This window comes from Panthera pardus, unplaced genomic scaffold (assembly GCF_024362965.1).
Source record: "Panthera pardus isolate Hobbes unplaced genomic scaffold, ASM2436296v1 HiC_scaffold_19, whole genome shotgun sequence".
Classification (NCBI taxonomy): Eukaryota; Metazoa; Chordata; class Mammalia; order Carnivora; family Felidae; genus Panthera; species Panthera pardus.
Window position 1 is genome coordinate 9,505,837 of NW_026526754.1, and position 21,317 is coordinate 9,527,153.

The following is a 21,317-nucleotide window of genomic DNA, read 5'->3' on the forward strand; positions in this document are numbered from 1 at the left end:
AATTTAGTAACTCAGTGTCCAGCTTCTGTGTTTCAGGACTCAATATACCTGAAACTGACTCAGTATATCTGAGATATATACTATCTTTCTGCCAAGACTAGATTTATCTTCTGGCCCCTCCATCCAAGTCCATTTATTCTAATTTGAAACCTGAAGGTCAGCTGTGACTTCTTCCGTACCTCAACTTTTGAGAACAAAACAGCCACCTACTCAGTCCGTTAAGCATCCAACTTCAGCTCAGGTCATGATCTCACAGTTCATGGGCTTGAGCCCCACATCTGGCTCTGCACTGACAGTGCACAGCCTGCTTGGGTCCTGTCTCCCTTTTCTCTGTGCCCCTCCCCTGCTTGCTTGCGCTCTCTCTCTCAAAAATAAATACACATTAAAAAAAAAGCCATCTAAATCTTTTCCTTTCTGCTATTGTTTTTCTTTAAATCTTTTTTATTTGACACATTCTTAAGGATGGAAGGACCTCTAAAGTTGTTGTGGATCAGGGCTTCGCAAACTATGGCCCATGGGCCAAAGTGGCCCACACCTGGTTTTGTAAATAAAGTTTTATTGGTACAGAAGCACTCCAAGTAGTTTAGGTATTGACTCTGGCTACTTACTTACACTGTAACAACAGAGTTGAGTAGTTTCAACGGAGACCATATAGCTTATAAAACCTGAAATATTTGCTGTCTAGCCCTTTACAGAAAAAGTTTATTGACCTCTAGTTCAACTTCCTTCTAACTGATCCCTGGTTTTCCTTCATCCCTCCCAACTGAACGGTTGGGGCAGCCTTTCACTTGTTCTCTTTGTTGGCATTGTTCTCTCTTCCTATCTGTACTGCCTATTCCCAGCAGAGCAGTCTTCACATATCACTGTCATTTGATCACTTTTGCTCAACATTTATCACTGTTTTTTTTTTTTTTCTTTCTTCTTTCTTCTTTTTTTTTTTTTTTTTTAAGTAGTCTCCATGCCCAGCTTGGAGCCCAGCTTGAATTCATGACCCTGAGATCAAGACCTGATCTGAGACCAAGAGTCGGACCCTCAACCAACTGAGTCACCCAGACGCCCCATCACTGTCATTTTTTTTTTTATTTTAATTTTTTTTCAATATATGAAATTTATTGTCAAATTGGTTTCCATACAACACCCAGTGCTCATCCCAAAAGGTGCCCTCCTCAATACCCATCACCCACCCTCCCCTCCCTCCCACCCCCCATCAACCCTCAGTTTGTTCTCAGTTTTTAACAGTCTCTTATGCTTTGGCTCTCTCCCACTCTAACCTCTTTTTTTTTTTTTTTTTTTCCTTCCCCTCCTCCATGGGTTTCTGTTAAGCTTCTCAGGCTCCACATAAGAGTGATATCACTGTCATTTTAATCACTGGCTCAAAGCCTTCTGTGGTCATTACCTACAGAACAGCATCCAAATTTCCTACTCCAGAATTCAGAGTGCTATGATCCCAAATTAACTGTCTAATGGCCTCCTGTACTGTGTCCCTTCAGGAACCCTCCCAACCCCTCCTTCCATCCCATTAGAGCCTCTACCAGTGACCTTGTTCCCCCCAGCCACACAGCTGTCTTTGGCAGGACAGGTAGCATTACCAAGTTGGAACTCTGCATATTCTCAGGGGGCCTTGAACATGAAGCTTGGGATCTGTAGTAGAGTCTCTACAGAAGGTGGTGGATTAGAGGCTGGAAAACTTTTGAGCTGGTCCACAGCATTTAATCACCGAGTTTAGTCAGCATTGTTTCTGTTTGAAATGAACTCTAACCCCACAACCCATTTCTAAATTAGATACTTTCCTAGTTCGATGCTTACCATAGCTTTAATTCCGTTTAGCTAAGTACTGTTCATTATCAACTTTGCCTTTGTTTGCAGTTTTTTCCTCTGCTCATCCGAAGCAGGAGCTACCACCTCCCTGGGCCAGCCGATCTCCTCTTCTGTCAGGGCCGGTGCTCCTTGTAGAGTGAGAGAACCATAGAAACCTCCATCTCTTTAGTACGGATGGACAGAAAGCACAGTGTTTATCACATCGACTTGTCTCCCAAGGTCAACTGTCATGCTTGTCTGTGATTCGTGCCCCGGTGCCCCGTGGCCTACCCGGTGCAGCCCTTGTGTAGGTTCTCATGCCAGGCCTTGTACTCCGCAGCCCCTTTCACACATGCCTGGCGTCCGGTTCTGGCATGTTTCGAAATTGGATGGGATGTGATCATTCTCTGCATTTCAGAAATTGTTCCTCCAGAGCTAGGCCCCAAAGACTTTCTCTGCCATTTTTCTTGGGTGGTCGTGGCTACAAAACTAGGAAGGTCTGGGTGTTTCTATCCTTTGTGTTAGAGACAAGGACACGTTTTAGGAGTCTCACACTGGTTTTGTCTCCCTGCTTATTTGGCTTCTCTAAGTATTGAAAAAAAAAATCTCTTGAAGGAATCTTTTTTTCTGTATAATGCACCAAATATGTTCTGTCTGTTGACTGAAATGTTTGGTGGGTGAGAGGGAAGGTTCTAGAGGTCACTTCCACTTGGTCTTTTGGAACCTTCATTTCTCTTGCCCACCCTCTCTCATTTTAGCAATGCCATTCCAGGCATGCAGAGGTAGAACTTTGCCTTGGAGAGTCCCCTACTACTTTTTTGAGTACTCTAAAAACGATTTTCCCCACTTTGCTGGGGTCTTAGGAGGGTTCTAGATAGAGGTGATGGTTCCCTTTTCTCTGTGAAACAAGATTCATATTGAAAAACGTGTTAAGAATCTTTTATGGGTCAGCTTTCAATGTCTCTCTGTTGATTTCCCTCTTCCCTGGATTTGCTTTGCCTCTCGCTTGCTCTGGAGCCATGTCCTGGTTACAAGTAAGAAGAGTTGCTTTCATACAGTTATTTTGGGGTTTGGCCTTGGCCCAGGGTTTGACTCGGAAGACTTAAGAGCTGATACTGTACCAATGGGCTCTCTTCCTCCTCCTCCTCCTCCTCCTCCTCCTCCTGCTGGGCTCAAACCAAGACCTCGTTCTTCTTTACTTGCTCTAGAGAGAACACAAAATGTAGTTCAAGATAGAAGACGAAGGAGCCCCACGTCGCGGTCTCCCACAGCTCCTTCCTGCTTTCTGCCCCATCACACACATTTTTCAGTTTCTCTTCTCATTCCCCTTATTTCTGATACTCTCCCCTTTCCTGATGCCCCAGCGTGCCTTTGTTTGTTGTGACCGTCATGCACATACTTGTGTATTGCCCTTACAATTTCTCTTTGCCCTTTCTTCTGTGACCCTGCTGCGTTCCAGCAGGGATGCCCACCTAGTCGCATGCATTGTGCAGTGTGACAGGACCCATCTCACAACCTGCTACTATTTTCGTGGTATTCCCTTTACCCCCACTTTGGTCCTCCCTTAATGACTGAAGGATGTAGCCAGTGTCTACAGGACTGAAACAGATCATTCTGTGGCTCCTGATGTGTGGATGCCAAATCGCATTATCCAGAAACGGACAACTCCTTTCTTACTCTGCAGAGAGCCCCTTGGATTGAACTCTCAAACACCTGGGTTTTGTTCTGCACCCAGTGGGTGGATACTTAAAAAAAGGAGCCGGCCTTCCATACGTAACCTTTAATGCCCTTCCCAGAGCCTTTATTGCCCTCGGCTCTATTTGCTAGACATTCTTTATTTCTGAGTTTGTATCTTAAAATATTACTGGAACTTAGTGCTTAGTCCCCGAGGGACTTGAACTCAACGTGAGCTGTCTGGCTCCCGGCCTGCACCTCAGATGTCCCAACCCAGGGACAGTTACCAGGCAAGTGATTCAACAGTGTTACTTTCTGTTCCTACTAGTAAAGGAAATTGTCTTGTCGCTTAAAGTCACCTGCAGATCCAAGGATCTTTCTTCTGACTCTAATCCCTCCAGGCCCCTTTCTCTGTGGTTTTCTGCCTGTGCTCCAAGTGATACTTGGGATCTCTCCTTTTGGGCGAATTGGCGGAGAAGAGAAGGGGCAGTCGGTTGGCTTACTGGAGATGTGGGGTTTTGGGGTTTTGGTTTTCAAGCCATGATGTGTGGCTCGTATTTTTTGTTTCTCTTTGGCTTCTTTCTGTCCACTTCCTTTTCTTATTTTTCAAGTTGTACTATGTACATTGAGGGAGAAATGTCCAAAATAGTTAAGTGCTTTTCTTTAACTGCAAGAGGTAGCATTGTTGCAAGTGTCGGCTTTCATGGACTCCATCTCCTATGTTGTTCACGTTTATCAACCTCTGGCCTCTCTCCCTTCCCTATTGCTTCCTCTTCTGTCCCCTTTTCATAGGTTTTGGGGAGTGTGGATCTGATAAGATGAGAATAGGACGATGGCAAAGAAACGAAACAAAATGCCATAACTAAAGAGAGCCAACATTGTATGAAGTTTTAAAAAAGGCAAGGATTAAGAAAAGGGTTGATGATTCTTTTTAAAATTCTCCTCCCTGTGCTCTGTATACTAGTCACCGTTGAGTTTGGTGAATAATAGAAATCCACTTGGTTCAACTTAAACAGAAAAGGAATTTCTCAAATGGGAATGGGGTAGTTGATAGAATTAGCAGAATGACGAAGAACCAAGCTCTGGCAGAATCCAGGGGCAGGCGAGGCAAAGGAATAGTTCGTGTAGGACATTGTCCTCTTGTGCTGCCATTAAACACTCGTTGCTCCAGTGGATTGTGGACTCTATCACAGTCGTAATTTCCAACAGGCCTCATGCTTTCCTGCCGTTCCCGGAAGTCCTGAGTGGGAGCATCGGATTGGCTGGTCTTTAAGTCATGTGCCTGCACCGGAGGTGCCATGGTGTTGGGAAGGGAAATATTTGCTAGCTGATAAATATTTTTGGTCTCTAGTTCAGTGCAGGTCATGGAGGCTGTCAGTAAAAGTTGTTTGGTCTGTTGAGGTGCAGGGTTGTGCAAAAGATGACTGTCAGCCCCCTGACGCCCACCGGGTACCAGTTGGGAGCTAATTTCCCATTGGCGCGTGAATGCTATGTGGATTATCCACTCATTCCAAAAAAAGACTTGAAGCAGCAGACAGTTTTGCTCTGAATGCTTCTTTACTTTCTTAAAATGACCTTTCCTGCGTTTCTTCCCTTTTGCTACAGCTCATTCCCCACCGAGTTCTCTTTGGCTTTATTATCTGAAATGCATGCGTATTTCACAAGTTCGTTCCTTTCCTTCTGTGACCAAATGCTTTTATAGCCACTGCTCTTCTGTGTTAACTGGAAAACAAAGCTGGAAGAACTTGGGTTTCATGAGATGTTGCACCCCACCCCCACCCTGCTCCCACCAAAATGACCTCGGGAGATGTCACATTTGGGAGATCTTTTTCAGGAACCATCAGCTAAGTCTGAATTGTGGTGGAAACGTGAGCACGTCCTCCAGGATGACGGTAACGGGCCCGAAATCGAGCACAGCCCAGCTTCCCACACCTCCGTGCAATCTCACTGTGCCGGGTAGGAGGCCCTTTGCTGAAAGGCGGCTCTGTCCCACCAGGGAACCTATGGTTTCAAGACTTAAACATCTTTTTTGGAACTTGCTTCGGAAGAGTTGCCTGAACTGCCACCTTGGAAAGAAAGTTTCTCTGTCCTTTCAGCCGGGGGTGGAGGGCCGGCTGTGAAGGGTGCGGGGGTTCTTTGGCAGTTGAGCTCCACCAATGTTTTCTCAAGCTGAGACTGAGCTCCATTCATCCTCCTGCCCGTGTGTGGCTCCGTCGCCCCCAGACAGAGCCAGCCGGCAGCCCAAAGTCTGCATTGAGAACTTGATCCCCTCGTGCGACGATTAAGTTTTAGTAAGTGAAATAAAAATGCTTCAGCAAAACAGAAAAGAAAAGGAAAAAGAAAAGCAAGCAAGCAAGCGCATGCGGAACGACGGAACAATACTTGTTTTATTTAACTATGAAGAGTTTTTGACAGCGCCCCCCCTTCTCTGCAGGATATGAGAACTCTGGGTCCACCGCAGCCCTGCCCCAGGGATCTCATGGCAGAATTAGGCTGGGGGGTGGGGGGTTTGAACGTAAACAGTGACCCTCAAGGCCTGGAGTCCGCTCCCCTTTCTTTCTCCTGTCTCTCCTGCTCGCTTGCCACCTCGCCCCCAGCCCCACCTCCCCAGACAGGCACACACAGAACACTGAGCAACTTCAGGTTCGGGCCGGAGGAGAATAAAGGTGCTTTGTGAAGGGAAGCAAAACATTCCTGGGGGAGGTGAGGGGCCTGGGGCATGAATGTGCCCTCAGTCTGGGCTGGTTTTGCACACCACGGCTGCTCCCTCTCCCTCTCAGGCGCACCCAGGAGGGAGTTGGAGGGAGGAGGGCCCAGCCCCCAGCCAGGAAGCTCTGGGCGTGGGCAGGGCTTGTGGGAATGATTTCATTGGAAAGGCCTGCGATATTTTTTCCCCTCCCGTGTGTGGTTCTTGGAGAAAGTTGGAGGTGGTGGTGATTTCAGTCGCCCTGGCCGCCGCGAGCAGGAGCTCCTGCCGCAGGAAGGCACTGGCCGGGCCTGCCCGGCGGTCCGCTCCGGGCCCTCCCGCCACGCCTGGGGCCGGCTCTCTGCCTCCACAGCCCTGGCCCACCTTCTTCTGCACCCATCGTCCTCCCCCTCGCTCCCCCCTCTCCAAAGCCCGTCGGGGCCCTCTGTGTGCGGGGTTCTTTTTGGGTTTCTCTCTTTTGAAGAAAACTTTTGAGAGATGCAGATGTCACTTAAGGCCTCACGGTATCCTGTACAAAGTGCTCAAATGTGGAAATGAGTCCTTGGCATTTTTATTTTTATCGATCGATTTATTTTTAACCGGCGGCTTTTTTTTAATCTCTGTGTTCTGCTGTGTTTCTTGTGTTTAGTCTTCAAGTGCTTCGACTGACCATGACCCACTGGGCCCCCTCCCTCCTGGCTGGGGTAAGTACCGAGTTCTACTTCCATGTCCTCAGCTGTCTGTAGGCTGATGCTCTGTCTTCTTCCCGTGCGAGTCTTTCTCACTCCCATCCCTCAATTCTCCATTTCACTTTTCTCCAGCACATGCTGTGGGGATGCCCTAGTGGGAGGTTACAGGCGATGGAGCTGGAAGATTGGGAAAGTAACTGAGTTCCCCTGCACCCCTGTAGCATTCACCTGCCATGACTGAAGGGTTATGACCCTACGGACAGAGTCCCTTAGCAGCCATGAGACTGTTGGGTTTTGGTCCTGACTTTGAATGGTCTACCCAGCCATCCATCCTGTCATTGACTAAGACATTTTGACGCTGACTTACCCGCAGGTGCACTGGTTTCAGGTCTGTGGCTGTGCCATTGGAAGGAGCCACCTTACCAAACCTTTTTTTGCAGCCAGGATGTTGGAGGACTTCAGCCTAATTTTGACTAAAGAAAGCCACCTTTTTATTTGTGACCCAGTTGTGAAAGAGACCAGAGGGAAGCAGATGAGAGAGTTGAGCACTGGGCGGCAACTCTGTGGAGGCGCGTCATTGCTGATTAATAACGCCATGCTGGATTCTCCTTGTCATTGGAGAATTTTAAGTCCTGGGCGTGATTTGCCAATAATGAGTTAGAGGGATGGACGTCCTTGACTTGGGAGAGATTATGGGCGTTATGGCTATTCTGGGAAGGAGTAGCCATGCAAAAAGGGGTCATGAGAGATGGTGAGATTCCATGCATTCTGCAGCTCTGAACCGGGTCAGGGTTTTGTTCAATACAGCAAGAGTCCCTGCGTTCCGAAGAGGGCAGTTTTTGCAAGAATCAGCGTGTGCCGGCTTTAGTGTATTGGTGAGGCCGGTAGCAGACAGTAAATGCTAGTTTGATGGTGGTCACAGATGGTTATTAAATTGGGCAGGGGCATGCTCCCCAGTAAAGACAGAGAAGGTGACAATGATAGGATGAACATGACCTGGGAAAGTACAGCTTTTGAGCTGGATCCTCTTAGTGTAGACATGTTACTCCCTGCTAGTAATTTACCAGATTCCATCACCTCCCTGGGACCCATAGTGTGTCACTTAGGGAATTACCACTGTATTCCAGAGCACTGGAAGGACCTTGTAGACCTTCTAGGGGGATGTGTTGGTTAGTGAGGCCTCCAGACAGTTCTTGAAAATCACCGATGACCCATCTGGCTCTTTGAACTGATGAAAGGTCACAAGTATCTCAGAGATCAGCAGCAAGTCAAATGTGAGGAGTCAAACACAGGGTCCCTGGCTAGGCAGGGAAAATGCATCAGATTAAACAAGAATGTATGATGTTTGGCAGCCAGTAGACACTCTGACCCAGAGCCAGGGGCCCGGAGTTGTTCCTGGGTCTGCAGAGTCCAATGATTTCTTTCTGCTACATGGTCACCAAGTAAATCTGCTACATGATTTGGTTCTGCTACATGATGGTCACCAAGTAAGAGCATCTGCAGCGACTCAAAAATAGCTCCCAGAAGCCAAGTGTGAAATATCTGAGATGGGATTAGGAGCCATGGTCAGAGTCAGTGGTGTTTACATGCGATCAGGAAAACACAAGATTATATTGGTATGAAACTGAGAAAAAAGAACATCTGGCCGAGGGCCAGGGAACCTTCCTAATCACATCCTTTGGGCTTTGTGTGGCTTTTCCAGGGCTGTGACAGGGCCACCTCCCCAAGAAGAGTTGAGAGTGAACAGAAAGAGCAGCAGAACCAAGTGAGAATTGTGTTTAGTGGGAGCCTGCTGTCAAAGCTGTGCTCTCCTGCTGTCAGTCCTAGGTCCCTTTCTGCTCCTCTAGGAGAGACCCCACCGTTCTCCCTGCACCCCGGCCCATGGGTTAGGATGCCTCAGGTTTAGATCCACATGTCTTCAGCCACCCTGACCCTGGCCATGTGACTACATGCTTCCAGGTCTGCTTCTTCCTGAAGGAAGCAAACTAGATGCTAGGGTTAGGGCTTTCCCAGCCCCTGAACTATGAAATTGTATGCGGTGAGGCAGTTCCAGGAGGCCCCCTGGCAGCAATGAGGACATAGGCCCCAGACCGGCCGGACAGATCCCCCACCCTGAGGATCAGCATGGGCTTTGGCCCGTGGCAGAGCAGACACAAAGGATCTAGTTTAAAGCAGAAGCTTCTGGAATGGAAGGGGCCTCTCCTTTTTTTTAGAACCTTCTCAGGAAGCCTGCCTTCTGTGGGACAGTCCCATAAGCTTTTCTGAGGTGATGGTGAGTTCTGTAATAATCTTGGACATCTTTGCTTTCTTTCCTTTTGTCTGTGTTTTTAAAATTTCTGTCAGGTAATGGATACCATGTAAGACAGAGAGACCAAGGCACCTAGGTTGATACTGGGAACACTGCAGCCCGATGCTTGAGGGGAGAGGTGTGAGTTCCTCAGTTCTAGGCCTTTCTTAGCTTTTGGTTTGCCTGTACCTTCTGGAACTGGTTCTTTTTATTTTTTTAATTTCACCCTGTCATTGTAAAAGAGGGAGGGTCATTAGCATCAGTTATTTGGGGGACAGAAGCAGAATTGAAGGCTCACGAACTTCATGGGAAAGGTGACCTCTCTTGGGTTCGAAGCCTTGCCCCTCGTCTCCCTTGTCATCCACTTGGAGCTGACGGAGTGCCTCTTTCACTGCCTCTCACAGCCTGGAATCAGTAGCTAGTGTGGGTCTGCCTGGATCCCTCCCATGAGCACCCGAGCCGTCATCAGTGCCCCAGGAGAGGGCGAGATAGGAAAGATTGTCCAGAGGCCAGAGACCATGTGTCTGAGCGCCCCCAAACACTGGCCTGGCTCGAAACACACACTAAGGTGTAAGAACAAGGTGGGCATTGTAAGTGCCCACAGCCCCAGGCATTTATTGCACATGTGCAACACGACATTTTGCTGGGCTATGAGAATTTTAGAACAAAGCTTTGCCTTCACGCAGGGGGAAGGAGAGAAGGCAGACGGGAGTAGGCCCTGTGGTACCGAGTACTGATCAAGAAGGTACAAAGGAAAATGCAGCCACCCCACAATGACCCTGCCTGGATGGAGCAGTTGCAGGACCAGAGACCGGCCCATGAGGGACTGGGGACGGGACCCGGGTTGAAGGGAGGCTGGCCATGCCTCCACTTTGCGCACAGCTGGATGCAATTATGCCTCTGGTTTCAGCCGGGGCTGCTTCCCCTCCGTGTTGCCACACCGCCCCCTTTCCTCCAACAAATCGACCAACCAAAGACAGTGCTGGATCTTGAGTTGGAAATGTGTTTGACCCTCCCCCACTCCCCAGTAGGGAAAGATTCTCTTTGTCCTTTTTACCAGTGACAGATGTGAGTGAGCCAGGCTTTCATCGGTTAAACTTCTCTAACAGGTCTGGAACAGGGGCAGAAATTGAGACCGCTGGCACTCAGGACGTGGGAGCCAGAGGGGAGTGGAACTCAAGGTCTTGCAAGCTGATTGTCGTCTTTTCTTTATTCTCGCATGGCAGAGAAGAGACAGGACAACGGACGGGTGTATTACGTGAACCATAACACACGCACCACGCAGTGGGAGGACCCTCGGACCCAGGGGTAAGGACACGGGCCAGGTCGGCCAGGTGTAGCTCCAGCGTTGGCCAAGTGCCTCGGAATGCATGGTCCTCCATGACCAGTGTTCAGGGATATCTTTAGCCAAACACGAATGCCCCAAGACCCTTACCATGTGGTGTCGACCTAATGAGACTTGAAAGTGGCTCCTTGAATTGACTTTCTCGATGGATAGATAGTGGTGTCTGGGCCAGTTGTGCACATTGCCGATAGCATGATCTCGAATGGCTCGAGGGAACCCCTCTAGAAGCTAGTCTGGGATGGGGCCTGTGGTGTCTCAGGATCGCTGGTGGCTACTCAGGCCATGGCCATCCACCCAGAGCTGGTTCTTTGGCCTTGGGACAGTACGTGACCTCTCTTTGCTACAGAACCGTCCTCACGACTTGGGTGGTACCAGGTGTGTTTCCTCCAGACGCGTCCTCAAGGGCTGTGCAGGGCCTGGGTGAAAGCGGAGAGAAAGCAGCACTCCGGGAACCCCATCCTCCTAGGCCCAGAAGGAGACACCCCCCCTTACCTCCTCTCTTCCCGTGCTTCCAGGATGATCCAGGAACCAGCTCTGCCCCCAGGGTGGGAGATGAAGTACACCAGTGAAGGGGTACGCTATTTTGTGGACCACAATACACGCACCACCACCTTTAAGGATCCTCGCCCAGGGTTTGAGTCTGGGTAAGGACTTTCCACAGGCAGTGTTGGTATCTGTTCACACCGTCAGGGTTCATCCTCGTCTCGATCCTCTTACTGCCCTCTGGTGGCCGGTTTTAATGTCACATTAATGGGGTCGGGGTTGGGGGAGTGGGGGGGGAGGAAGGGGCTATCCTGTTTATTCCGAATAACACTAGTGGTCTTTCTGTAAAAGCAAGAAGTCTGGCCTTATTTCTGGTTTTTCTTTTTACTCCTCAAATGTGTCTACAGGAGACCTAATGACGGTCACTTCCTTTCCTTTCTTGTCTCTAACATAGCATCAGCTTTCCTCAAGGCTAACAAAATACATTGCTAATTTTTGAGAAATCACATGGGTTCTAGAACATCTTTGCTCTTCCCAGGACGAAGCAGGGTTCCCCTGGTGCCTACGACCGAAGTTTTCGGTGGAAGTATCACCAGTTCCGGTTCCTCTGCCACGTGAGTTCTGGGACTGGACCTCCCGCAGAGGTTGGGTGATTGAGTTCACTTAGCATGATTTCCCAGCCTAGCAGAGGTAGTGAAACGCGTGCGTCTTAGGGAGGGTCGCCAGTCACTTGTCTTACCCCAAGCGACTGTCTGACATCATCTCCAGGAAACCAGCTCCCATTCCTACGGTACCAGGCTCTCCGCCACTGGTCCAGGGAGACGGGGAAGCCTGTTTGTACAGATGAGAGACTTGACTGGATAGTTATGACTGAGGTCCTGACTCGGGGTTTGTTTTCTTTCTTTGTTTCTTTCTTTCTTTTCAGTCGAATGCCCTCCCCAGCCATGTGAAGATCAGCGTTTCCAGGCAGACGCTTTTTGAGGATTCTTTCCAGCAGGTTAGAGAATAATCATGGTGCCTGAGACCAACGAACAGGAGGCCCCCTCTCACCACCCCATCTCCTGTCACATGGCCCGTTGAATCCATGTGGTAGCGTTTCCAAGGTGTGGGCCTTGGTGACAAGTCTCTGCTGAACAGCAGGCCTTAGAATTCCCTGCCCTGCCCCAGCCTGCCACGGAGGCAGGCGTGGCACTCTGGCCACGATGCTCTGTCTCCCCAGATCATGAACATGAAGCCGTATGACCTGCGCCGCCGGCTCTACATCATCATGCGCGGCGAGGAGGGCCTGGACTACGGAGGCATTGCCAGGTAAGCTCATCACCTCTGGAAGGCTGTGCGGCACCCCGTTGCCCCAGAAATGCCTCCAGCCAGAACGCTGCCTCCCCCTTGCTCACATTGGCTCCCCAAACTCCTGCACCTTCAGGAGTAGGCATGGGTGTGGCTGGTCCACATGGGCACAGGAGCAGGGTCCCAGGGTCCCCTTCGGGGCTGGGAATTGACCCTTTAGTTATTGGCCTGTGGGGAGGCTGGGAGCTCCCAAGGGAAGAGCTGAGGACAGTGGCTCATGATTTTTGTACTTGAACCATTCGGCAGTGGCTAAATAGTGATGTCCTGTGGTTTCAATTAAAATCGGCCCCGGGCTTCTCTTCTTGGGCAGCTGGGGCAGGTCAAATCTGGTGTGTCCCTGTGTGCCTGACATATATAAGCTCTGTCCCAACCCGGAGGGCCTTGATCAGGGCTCAGCTACACATCATGTGCAGAGGGTCAAAAATTAAAATGGCTGATGTGCCCGTAAGAAGAGCCTAAAGCATTGGCCTGCCCTCACCCAGTCTGCCTGCAAAAGTTAACAGACTCTCTGACAAAACGTTGCCTTGGATAATGGGGCTGAAGGTCCCCTGGCAGGGAGAAGGAGCATCCTGGCCTACGGTGACCGCTCAGCTCGCTGACCTCTCACGGTGTGGGGACGTCTTCTCTCTTGGTGTTGGGTTCACTTGCTTCTGGTCCTCTGTTTGCCGGTGGTGCTGCCCTCTGTGTTGGCCCCTGTGGATCAATTGCTCTTTGTTCTGTGGTGACCATGGTGACCTTCTCTCCAGGCTCTGCTTGGTGGTGTGGCTCCCACCCCGTGTGTGTCTGTCTCTCTGTGTCCTGCCAGTGGTTTTACCCTATGGTAGGTTACGTCATGCTGTTCTACCACAGGGTAGAACCACGGACGGGATACCGAGGCACCCTCTGCATCGAAGGAACTCCTCGTCTGCCCGGCCACAAGCAGCCGGGGACTGGCCCCCTTGGGATGTCCCCCTGCTGGTTGAGCTCAAGCCTGAAAGGACCCTGAATTCTGGCTTGCGGCTTGTATCTAGGCCACAAAGAGATGCCAAGTCATGGGTGTTGGTTCAGAAAAATGCGTGGAAGTGTGGGAAAGGGTATGGTGGTGGGGTCTGGGGTGAGGGGAGGGGAAAGAGCAAGGGAAGTGAGATACCTGTTGTACAGCTGCTGGGAATGAGGTTTATAATCTAGAGGCAGCATGGATTACAGAGTTTTCATGCATCAGGGCTTAGGAACATATTACTGTGTATTCATATTACGCTGCCAACTCAGGGTAAAAACAGGCTAGCTATTTCTTACAGCACCTGTGCAAGATTTAGAAAAAGATGCCCTTTCTCAAGACACTTCCATGTTAGAAAATGGTCATGATATCTTTGTTTTATTGGGAAAAATACTAGCTTGACTGCTACATGCAGAAAAATTATCGTAATAAATGTGCAAACCCATGCTATTTTAACATAGTGCCTTTGTACAGTGCACAGCCTGCACAGCTGTGCATGGTGGCCTCAGGGTACAGAGAGCTCCTTTGCCATCAGACATACTGGATATCGGATGTAAAGTCCTGGAATGCATCACCTCGGAGCCCAGAGACATGCACGCAGGCTTTCCTGAGCACTGTCCACAAGTGCAATTGTTGTCCTGGTTCACCCTTGCTCACTGACCAGCTGCTAATACAAATTATACCAGGTGTTAATCCCAGTGGGGCTCGGCAACCAGGGACGCGTGTCTCCAAACTAGCCAAGACAAGACGACAGAGGAGGGTCACATCTCTGGTGCAGGTTGCAGGAAGGGATCCATTACCCTTGTTTTTCTCTGTCTTCTCTCACAGGGAGTGGTTTTTCCTCCTGTCTCATGAGGTGCTCAACCCCATGTATTGTTTATTTGAATACGCCGGGAAGAACAATTACTGTCTGCAGATCAACCCTGCCTCCTCCATCAACCCCGACCACCTCACCTATTTCCGCTTTATTGGCAGATTCATCGCTATGGTAAGATGCATTGCTGCGAGATCTCTAGAGAGGGCGGCTGCCGGGGAGCCAGGCATGCCAACAGCCGCCTGCAGTGGGTGCCCCATCTCTGAGCCCCACGCCTCCTCACACGGCTCCTAACAAGACATGCAAAAAGCTAGCATTCTGGAGGTAGTTCAGAGCTCTGTCAGCGTTGCCCCCAGGGGCTATGAGAGGGTTTTCATGTTTGATTTGTGTAGGACTGGTCAAGCGATCGCTCACTTGACATTCAGTGTGCACCCCACTGAGGGTGTTGGCATGACACACGCTGCCCCCCTGCTGCCTGTCTCGCGGGGGGAGGGGAGATGTCGGGGAGGTGCGTACCACGGTCTGTCACGAGCCTCGGGTGGGAGTGTTTGGGAGTATCTGACTGAGACGCTCACTTCTGGAAGGGGATTTGGAATCAACACTAGCTTAGAACAGAGTCCTAGTAGACTGTTGGTCAGGATGTAGGAGGCATCGTCAGGGAGTGGGTGAACAGTAGGAAAAAGGGAGTCATGGTACCCGTATTTATCTAGAAATAGGAACACGGTGTGAGTAGAGAAGGGAGTCATGTCATGTGTATCCTGTCGAGTGTCTCGTGAGGGCAGAGAACCGGGATTGAGAAGGGGGAGCCTGTGAGAGTCATATAGTCCTTCTGCCATTTTTGGTAGTTGGAGATGTTTCATCGCTCACTTTCCTTTGCTTCTTCCTGACTTCCTGAATGCTCTGCCTGCAGGAACCCCAGAGCCCATGACTAAATATGTCCCTTCCCCTTGTCTGGAAGTTCTTGGCTAAGGTGCTGGGCTCAGGAAGTGGGCACATTCTTCCCAGGTCTAGAGACCCGCCTGGCCCCGCAGCCGACAGGACAGACCAGTAAAACCCTAGACTATTACTCACCACTGGCCCGCCAGCTCTTGCCATTGACAGCGTCTGCATTATTTTTGGCTGCCTCTGCGGCCCAGCTCTGAGCGTCAGTGAGTCAGGGCCGCCGCCTGGGGCTGTGCTGGGAGTGCGGGCAGATCTCTGCTAGAACAGGGAGCTGGCGGGTGAGCGTGCTGGGCAGGCAGTGGGCTCCTAAGCAGGCTGGCTCTGCTTGTCCCTGTGGTCTGCAGGTGTCCCAAGGTCGTAGGCGCTCTTGAGGAGAGAGGGCAGGTAGCAGTAGTTGGGCTTTGGTGAGGAGCATCCGAGAGCCTGACTTGGGCAGGGTCCTCTGAAGACCGAACCCCTTCGGCGTGTCTCTTCTTCCTCAGGCTCTGTATCATGGGAAGTTCATTGACACAGGCTTCACCCTCCCTTTCTATAAGCGGATGCTCAACAAGAGACCAACCCTGAAAGACCTGGAATCTATTGACCCTGAATTCTACAACTCTATCGTCTGGATCAAGTGAGTCCTCTCCCTTGCACCGTGTTGGGAGGAGAGGGGTCTCTGGGTGGGGAGTAGCACGGTTGGCCTGTATGTTCTCCGCCAGAGTGGCCTTGCACTCTTATAGGCTGTGTAAATGCTTGTGGAGATGCACGGCTCCCAGGTTTCCCTGGAGGGCAGCTCTGGAATTCACTCTGTGCCTCAGGGAGAGGTCCCGGGCTCTGTTCTGGACTTCAGCTACCTGTGAGTCCTTGCATCCCACGAACACTAATGTGAGTGACGGAGCAGGATAAGGGAAGACCCTTCTGAGATAGACCTCTTCCCTCTTGGTGTCTCGTGCCCCCAGAGAGAACAACCTGGAAGAGTGTGGTCTAGAGCTGTACTTCATCCAGGACATGGAGATCCTGGGCAAGGTGACAACCCATGAGCTAAAGGAAGGTGGTGAGAGCATCCGAGTGACAGAGGAGAACAAGGAAGAGTACATCATGTGAGTCTCAAGCACTGGGGAGCCGGTGGCGGGGGGGAAGGGCAGAGCCCCCTCGTCTCTGGGGCACCCTCCAGCCAGGCGCCCGGGTATTTCACCGGGGATCACAGCCTCCCATTTGGCATTGGCCTGTGATGGCTACCCAGGGCCATCACACGCTGACCAGAGCTGAGGAAACCGGAGCCCAAGGTCATGTTAGAGCTCCTGTTGGCGCTTTTTCCCCACATGGTAGCCTTCGAGACTGCAGGGCCTTGAAGAGGCATGAAACTTGGACATCTCCCTCTTCCTTCTCCTAACTGGCAGGATTTCTGTGTCCCGGGTGCCTACCCAAGTCCATTCTCTGACGCGCGTCTGTGCGCGACTTCACCCGTGTGCCTTCTTCAGGTCTCTCGGTCTAGCGTCTTCACCTCCACATGCCTGAAGTTCAGCCAGCGATGGTGGGAGGTAGAGGAGGGGGTGGAATGTCACAGACTCCAGTGTCTCCTGGTTACCGTCACCTGATCCCTTGCTGCCGTGTGACAACAGCCTCGTGGCAGGCCCCGAGCTGCACCTGAGGAGCGGGTCTCGGCACCACTGATGGCTGATCTTCTGTTTCAGGCTCCTAACCGACTGGCGTTTCACCCGGGGCGTGGAAGAGCAGACCAAAGCCTTCCTGGACGGCTTCAATGAGGTGGCCCCCCTGGAGTGGCTGCGCTACTTTGATGAGAAAGAGCTGGAGGTGAGAACTGAGGTTGCCTCCACCCTGCACCTCTGCCTCTGGGGCCGTCCTGCCCTCTGTTGGTCAACTGCGTCCCCCGGAGGGACTCACCAGTAAAACCTCACACTCCCTCTGGCTCGAGGCCACCGCGGGCCGGATGGGTGTGATCTGGTTTCTCACACCTATTCCTCCCCTGGCCCTCGTTTTGAGGGGTTCCACGTTCAGGGCTGTATCGCCCAGATCATTACCACCGCCAGCAGAAACAGATGAAAACGTTCAGGATGGTTTCACCTGCTAGTGGTGGATGAGGCACTGTGCACCTGTGGGGAGGGGGCTGGCGCCGGCCCGCTGACACCTGTCCCCTCTGCAGCTGATGCTGTGTGGCATGCAGGAGATAGACATGAGCGACTGGCAGAAGAACACCATCTACCGGCACTACACCAAGAACAGCAAGCAGATCCAGTGGTTCTGGCAGGTAGGCCCGGGACCCATCCCACTGGAGTCGGGTGCGGGTCTCGGCTGGGGTGTTTCAGCAGTCAGCCACAGGAACGAGACCTGATGAGATCTTAAGCTCGAGGACCCTTGTTGTGTGGTCACCTCCCTCCTCCTTGATGCCCTCCCCAAGGAGAAACCTGACCTGGGGCCGAACAGCGCGGTTGCAGCTGGCTTGTGGCCGGTGCACTTGACAGGACATGGTGGTGGTCAGCCTTGGGCCCGCTGAAAACACTGGGGTGCAGGAGCGCCAGCCTGCGGGCAGGAAGGGAAGCTCCCGCAGGGCGCGGCTGCCCTCCAGCCGGGTGGGACGGGACTGCGTGTGCGGGGCTCCAGAGAAACCGAATGAGCTTGGAGTCCTGGATCTGATGAATTGGTTCTTTCCTGGGTGTAGTCTTGTCGTTGTCGTCACGAAGCGTAGCACCCCTGGAGAAAAGGACGTATGTGAACATGTCGTCATGACAGTGCAATTCCCATCTCATAAAATTCACCATGTTAAGGTGTACAGTTCACTGGCCTTTCACGGTGTGATGCGATCATTACCACCATCTAATTCCAGAACTCTTCATCACCCCCAAGAAGAAACCCCATACCCCTTAAGCAATCACTCCCATCCTTGGTATGTTCTTACAAGTACAACTTGGACGGGAAAAGAAAATCCAGCTCGAGGTGCCCCTGAGACCGAGACCTGTCCCGCGGACTGGTGGGGTTGTCCTACGGACACAGCCCCTCAGAGGCGGCGGCTTGGGGGTTTCTGAGGTTGGTGGCTATAACCGCCCCCGCCCCCAACCCCGGGCTTTGTGTTCTCAGCCCCAAAGAGGGGTCCTGGCTGCCTGGAGTCACAGGTTAGGGCGAGGTTCTGGGTCAGGTGGCTTGTCTGGCTCTGCGCTGACTCGTGGAGTTCCAGGTGGTGAAGGAGATGGACAATGAGAAGAGGATCCGCCTGCTGCAGTTCGTCACCGGGACTTGCCGCCTGCCTGTTGGAGGATTTGCCGAACTCATTGGTGCGTCTCCCCTTGCCCTGCTGGTGCCCTGGGGCTGGTGTGAGGGCAGCTCGAAAGGTGGGCGGGGCTTAAAATCTCCTTGGAAGCAAGTCAGTGGGCCTGAGCCCCCCTCCACTGTGGGTGCAGCCAGGGTCCTGCCGTGGGAGGGGATGGTTCAGTTGTACCTGATGTGGTGTTCTTTGGATAACAGGTAGCAATGGACCACAGAAGTTTTGCGTCGACAAGGTTGGCAAGGAAACCTGGCTGCCCAGAAGCCACACGTGGTGAGCATTTTGGTGTTAGTGGGAGGTGGCTAGAACCTCACAGACCGGATGAGCTCCTGAGGGCAGTCCAGTGAGTGGGGCTGCTTTGGGACTTGACTCTGGCAACTTCCGTGTGGCTCTGGGGTTCGAGAGGAGGGGCCTCTGATCTTTTGGGAGTTACGGCAGCAGTCCTCATGTCCTTACCGGCTGTTAAATACTCAAACACTTCTCTTCCAGTAGACAGAGAGCTGCCTCCCCGTGTGCCCTGCTGCCCAGTTCCCCCTTTCTCCAGTGGCCCTGCCCTGTCTCCTAACCCTCCCATGGTCTGGGGACCAGAAGCATTAAGGCCTCACACAGCGGGGCCCTCAAGGACTCTCTTCTGGCGTCTGGCCACTTGGCATGTTTGAGCCACAGTCACATGAACTCTTTTGACCGCCCCCTGCGGCCAGGCTGGAGCAGGGCCATGGAACCCTGACCTCTGTGCTGACTCTTCTGTTCCCTCTTTCAACAGTTTCAACCGTCTGGATCTCCCCCCATACAAGAGCTATGAACAGCTGAAAGAGAAGCTGCTGTATGCCATCGAGGAGACTGAAGGCTTTGGACAGGAGTGACCGAGGCCGCCCCCTCCCACGCCCCCCAGCGCACACATAGTCCCGAGTTCTTCCTGCCCAAGAGGCCGGAGGCCACGCAGCACTCGGGAGGCCCCCCCAAGCGGTGGCCGTGCGTGGGACCACACTGTCATCAGGCTGGTGGTGGCAGAGTCTGACCTCTGGAGGCCCTGCCTGTCTCCCTCCCTTCCCCCCTACCCACTGGTGGCAGTCTGGAATAAAGCCCCCATGTCACCTTGGCCCCGTCACCCGTTTCAGAGTCTGGAGGCCTGACCCTCTCTGTAAGCTCTCCCTCCTTTTCCCCGAAGACCAGCCGTAGGTATGCATGAGCGTGCAGGGAGGGTGCCTTCTGCTGAAGAGCTGTGGCGGAAGCCCTGGGTCCGACGGGCCAGTCAGGCGAGAAAGAGACCGGCCACTCGCTTGGGGTAGCTGTTCTGGGCCAACAAGGCCCAGAGTCTTTGCCAGTAAAAGAGGTTCTGTTTTAAATAGAACTTTCCCAGTGATCTGTGTAAGATGGAGGTCTGAGCGAGAGGAACTCCTCCCATACCCGGAGAGAGCTGGGCCTGCCGCCTCCTCTCCCTGCAGGCTCACGTCACCGAGGCTGAGCAGCAAGGCCCGTCTCTGCATTCAGTGCCGGCCAGTTTGTTCTTTCCCGCAAACAAAGGGTGGTACCAGCTGCTTGGGTGTCAGTGGGGTGGAAACCACAGACTCCCTCAGACTTTCTTCTCCCTTTGACATCCACTTGAAGCGTTTTGTGTGCAGGATTGCTCTGTGTTTCGATGTTGGTGTGCTGCTGGCGCTTTCTGTCAAGGAGCTGGGACGCCAGGTGTTGCTGGGACCTTGAGGGATCCGGCACCACTGGTCCAGGGATTCCCCAAATGGCTGCTCGTCTTAGGAACCCGCTCAGCAGTTCTGTGAGCTCAGGCAGGCCTGACCCGGTGACTCCGCTTCCGCGCGGCCTAGTCCCCAAGCGTTGACAGAGAGGCGGAGGGGGCGGTGTCCTGAGTGCCACCCAACCTTGCCACCTTTGACAGAGAACTCCCTTTGCTAGATGTAGTTGTCCAGGCAGCCCCAAGTGCTGGAGCACGTGGGCGTGGGTGACCCTGTTGTCCCCCGCCAGCCCCTGAGGCTACAGGCTGGTCCATTAGTCTCCCATTGAGAATGCAGTGTGTCCCAGCCACCCTAGAGTGTGTTCATTCTGCCTAGAAGTGAGGCTTTATCCGCACGTGGAAAACGATGCTCTTGGAGACCAGTGGAAGGGCTTCGAGCTGCTGCACACTGTCTGACTTGGTTTCCGGAGCTCCCGCCAGCCTCTGACGTGCTCATTCCGCCACGTGTGGAGACCCGCAAGGCGTACCTGCTCCTCTGGGATGCTGGTGGTTGTCGTGAGCTCCCTGGTGCGGGCCCCTGGGGCTCTAGCACTGAGCACCAGCTGTAGACTAGCTTGACCTTCCTGGGACCCCAGGCAGATCCACTGATCAGTCACGGGGCCTCCTGGGGACAGCCTCACACCCCCAGGTCCTTTTCCTTCCCCCTGGCCTGCGAAGGGACGGCCCGTGTCCACTGTGTTGTGTGTGTTGATCTGAGTGGCTCAGCTCCCTAGAGCTCAACTTTTTTTCTTTCCTTGAGTCATTTGCTGTGCTTCCCCGCAGTGTCCTGCTCTACTGGGGGTTGGGGGTGTAAGCTACCGTTGGGGGCTTGGAAGGCTGAGGCTCACAGGTGTTCCGAGTGTGTTCATGTGTGTGCGTGCGTGTACATACGTGTATATAACCGAGGTGTTGTGTAGAATGTCCTTCGGTAGCCCTGGGTTGGTCACCAGATTGTTTTGTAATGCCTACCCCCTTGCCTTGGTATTGCCAGTTTCTCGTGCAATAAACAATCAGCAGCTGTAGGTGGTGTTGGCGTGGATGTCTACAGAATCGCTGTCCTCCAGACAAGAGGCCTCTGGGCCCCATACACCCTCCAGGCCCACATAGGGGTGGAAGTGCCATAACCTTGCTGGTTTTAGGAATGTGCGTGTTATTAACCAAGACTGTCAGGCTTCTGACGGGTGGCTGAGTCCCTGTGCAGGGGTCACTGTTATAGCCGTTGGGCACGGTTACTTCACTGCACCCTTTGGACGCCGTCAGCCTCTCCCTGCCAGGCCTGGGTTTCT

At 52.4% G+C, this 21,317-nt stretch overlaps 1 protein-coding gene across 2 annotated transcripts in view; it reads left to right on the forward strand.

Moving 5' to 3' along the window:
• The window catches only part of WWP2 (WW domain containing E3 ubiquitin protein ligase 2), a 149,877-nt gene extending 128,824 nt beyond the window's left edge, over nucleotides 1-21,053 (forward strand). For both annotated transcript variants that reach the window (XM_019455404.2, XM_019455405.2), the window contains 14 exons: nucleotides 6,807-6,861; nucleotides 10,360-10,441; nucleotides 10,994-11,122; nucleotides 11,500-11,575; nucleotides 11,887-11,958; nucleotides 12,181-12,269; nucleotides 14,113-14,272; nucleotides 15,523-15,656; nucleotides 15,982-16,122; nucleotides 16,717-16,837; nucleotides 17,187-17,291; nucleotides 18,216-18,312; nucleotides 18,503-18,575; nucleotides 19,066-21,053. In XM_019455404.2, the coding sequence (XP_019310949.2) occupies nucleotides 6,807-6,861; nucleotides 10,360-10,441; nucleotides 10,994-11,122; nucleotides 11,500-11,575; nucleotides 11,887-11,958; nucleotides 12,181-12,269; nucleotides 14,113-14,272; nucleotides 15,523-15,656; nucleotides 15,982-16,122; nucleotides 16,717-16,837; nucleotides 17,187-17,291; nucleotides 18,216-18,312; nucleotides 18,503-18,575; nucleotides 19,066-19,165 (1,434 nt within the window). In that variant the 3' untranslated portion in view covers nucleotides 19,166-21,053. The remainder of the gene's footprint in view (nucleotides 1-6,806; nucleotides 6,862-10,359; nucleotides 10,442-10,993; nucleotides 11,123-11,499; nucleotides 11,576-11,886; nucleotides 11,959-12,180; nucleotides 12,270-14,112; nucleotides 14,273-15,522; nucleotides 15,657-15,981; nucleotides 16,123-16,716; nucleotides 16,838-17,186; nucleotides 17,292-18,215; nucleotides 18,313-18,502; nucleotides 18,576-19,065) is intronic.
• Nucleotides 21,054-21,317: the final 264 nt, after the last annotated feature.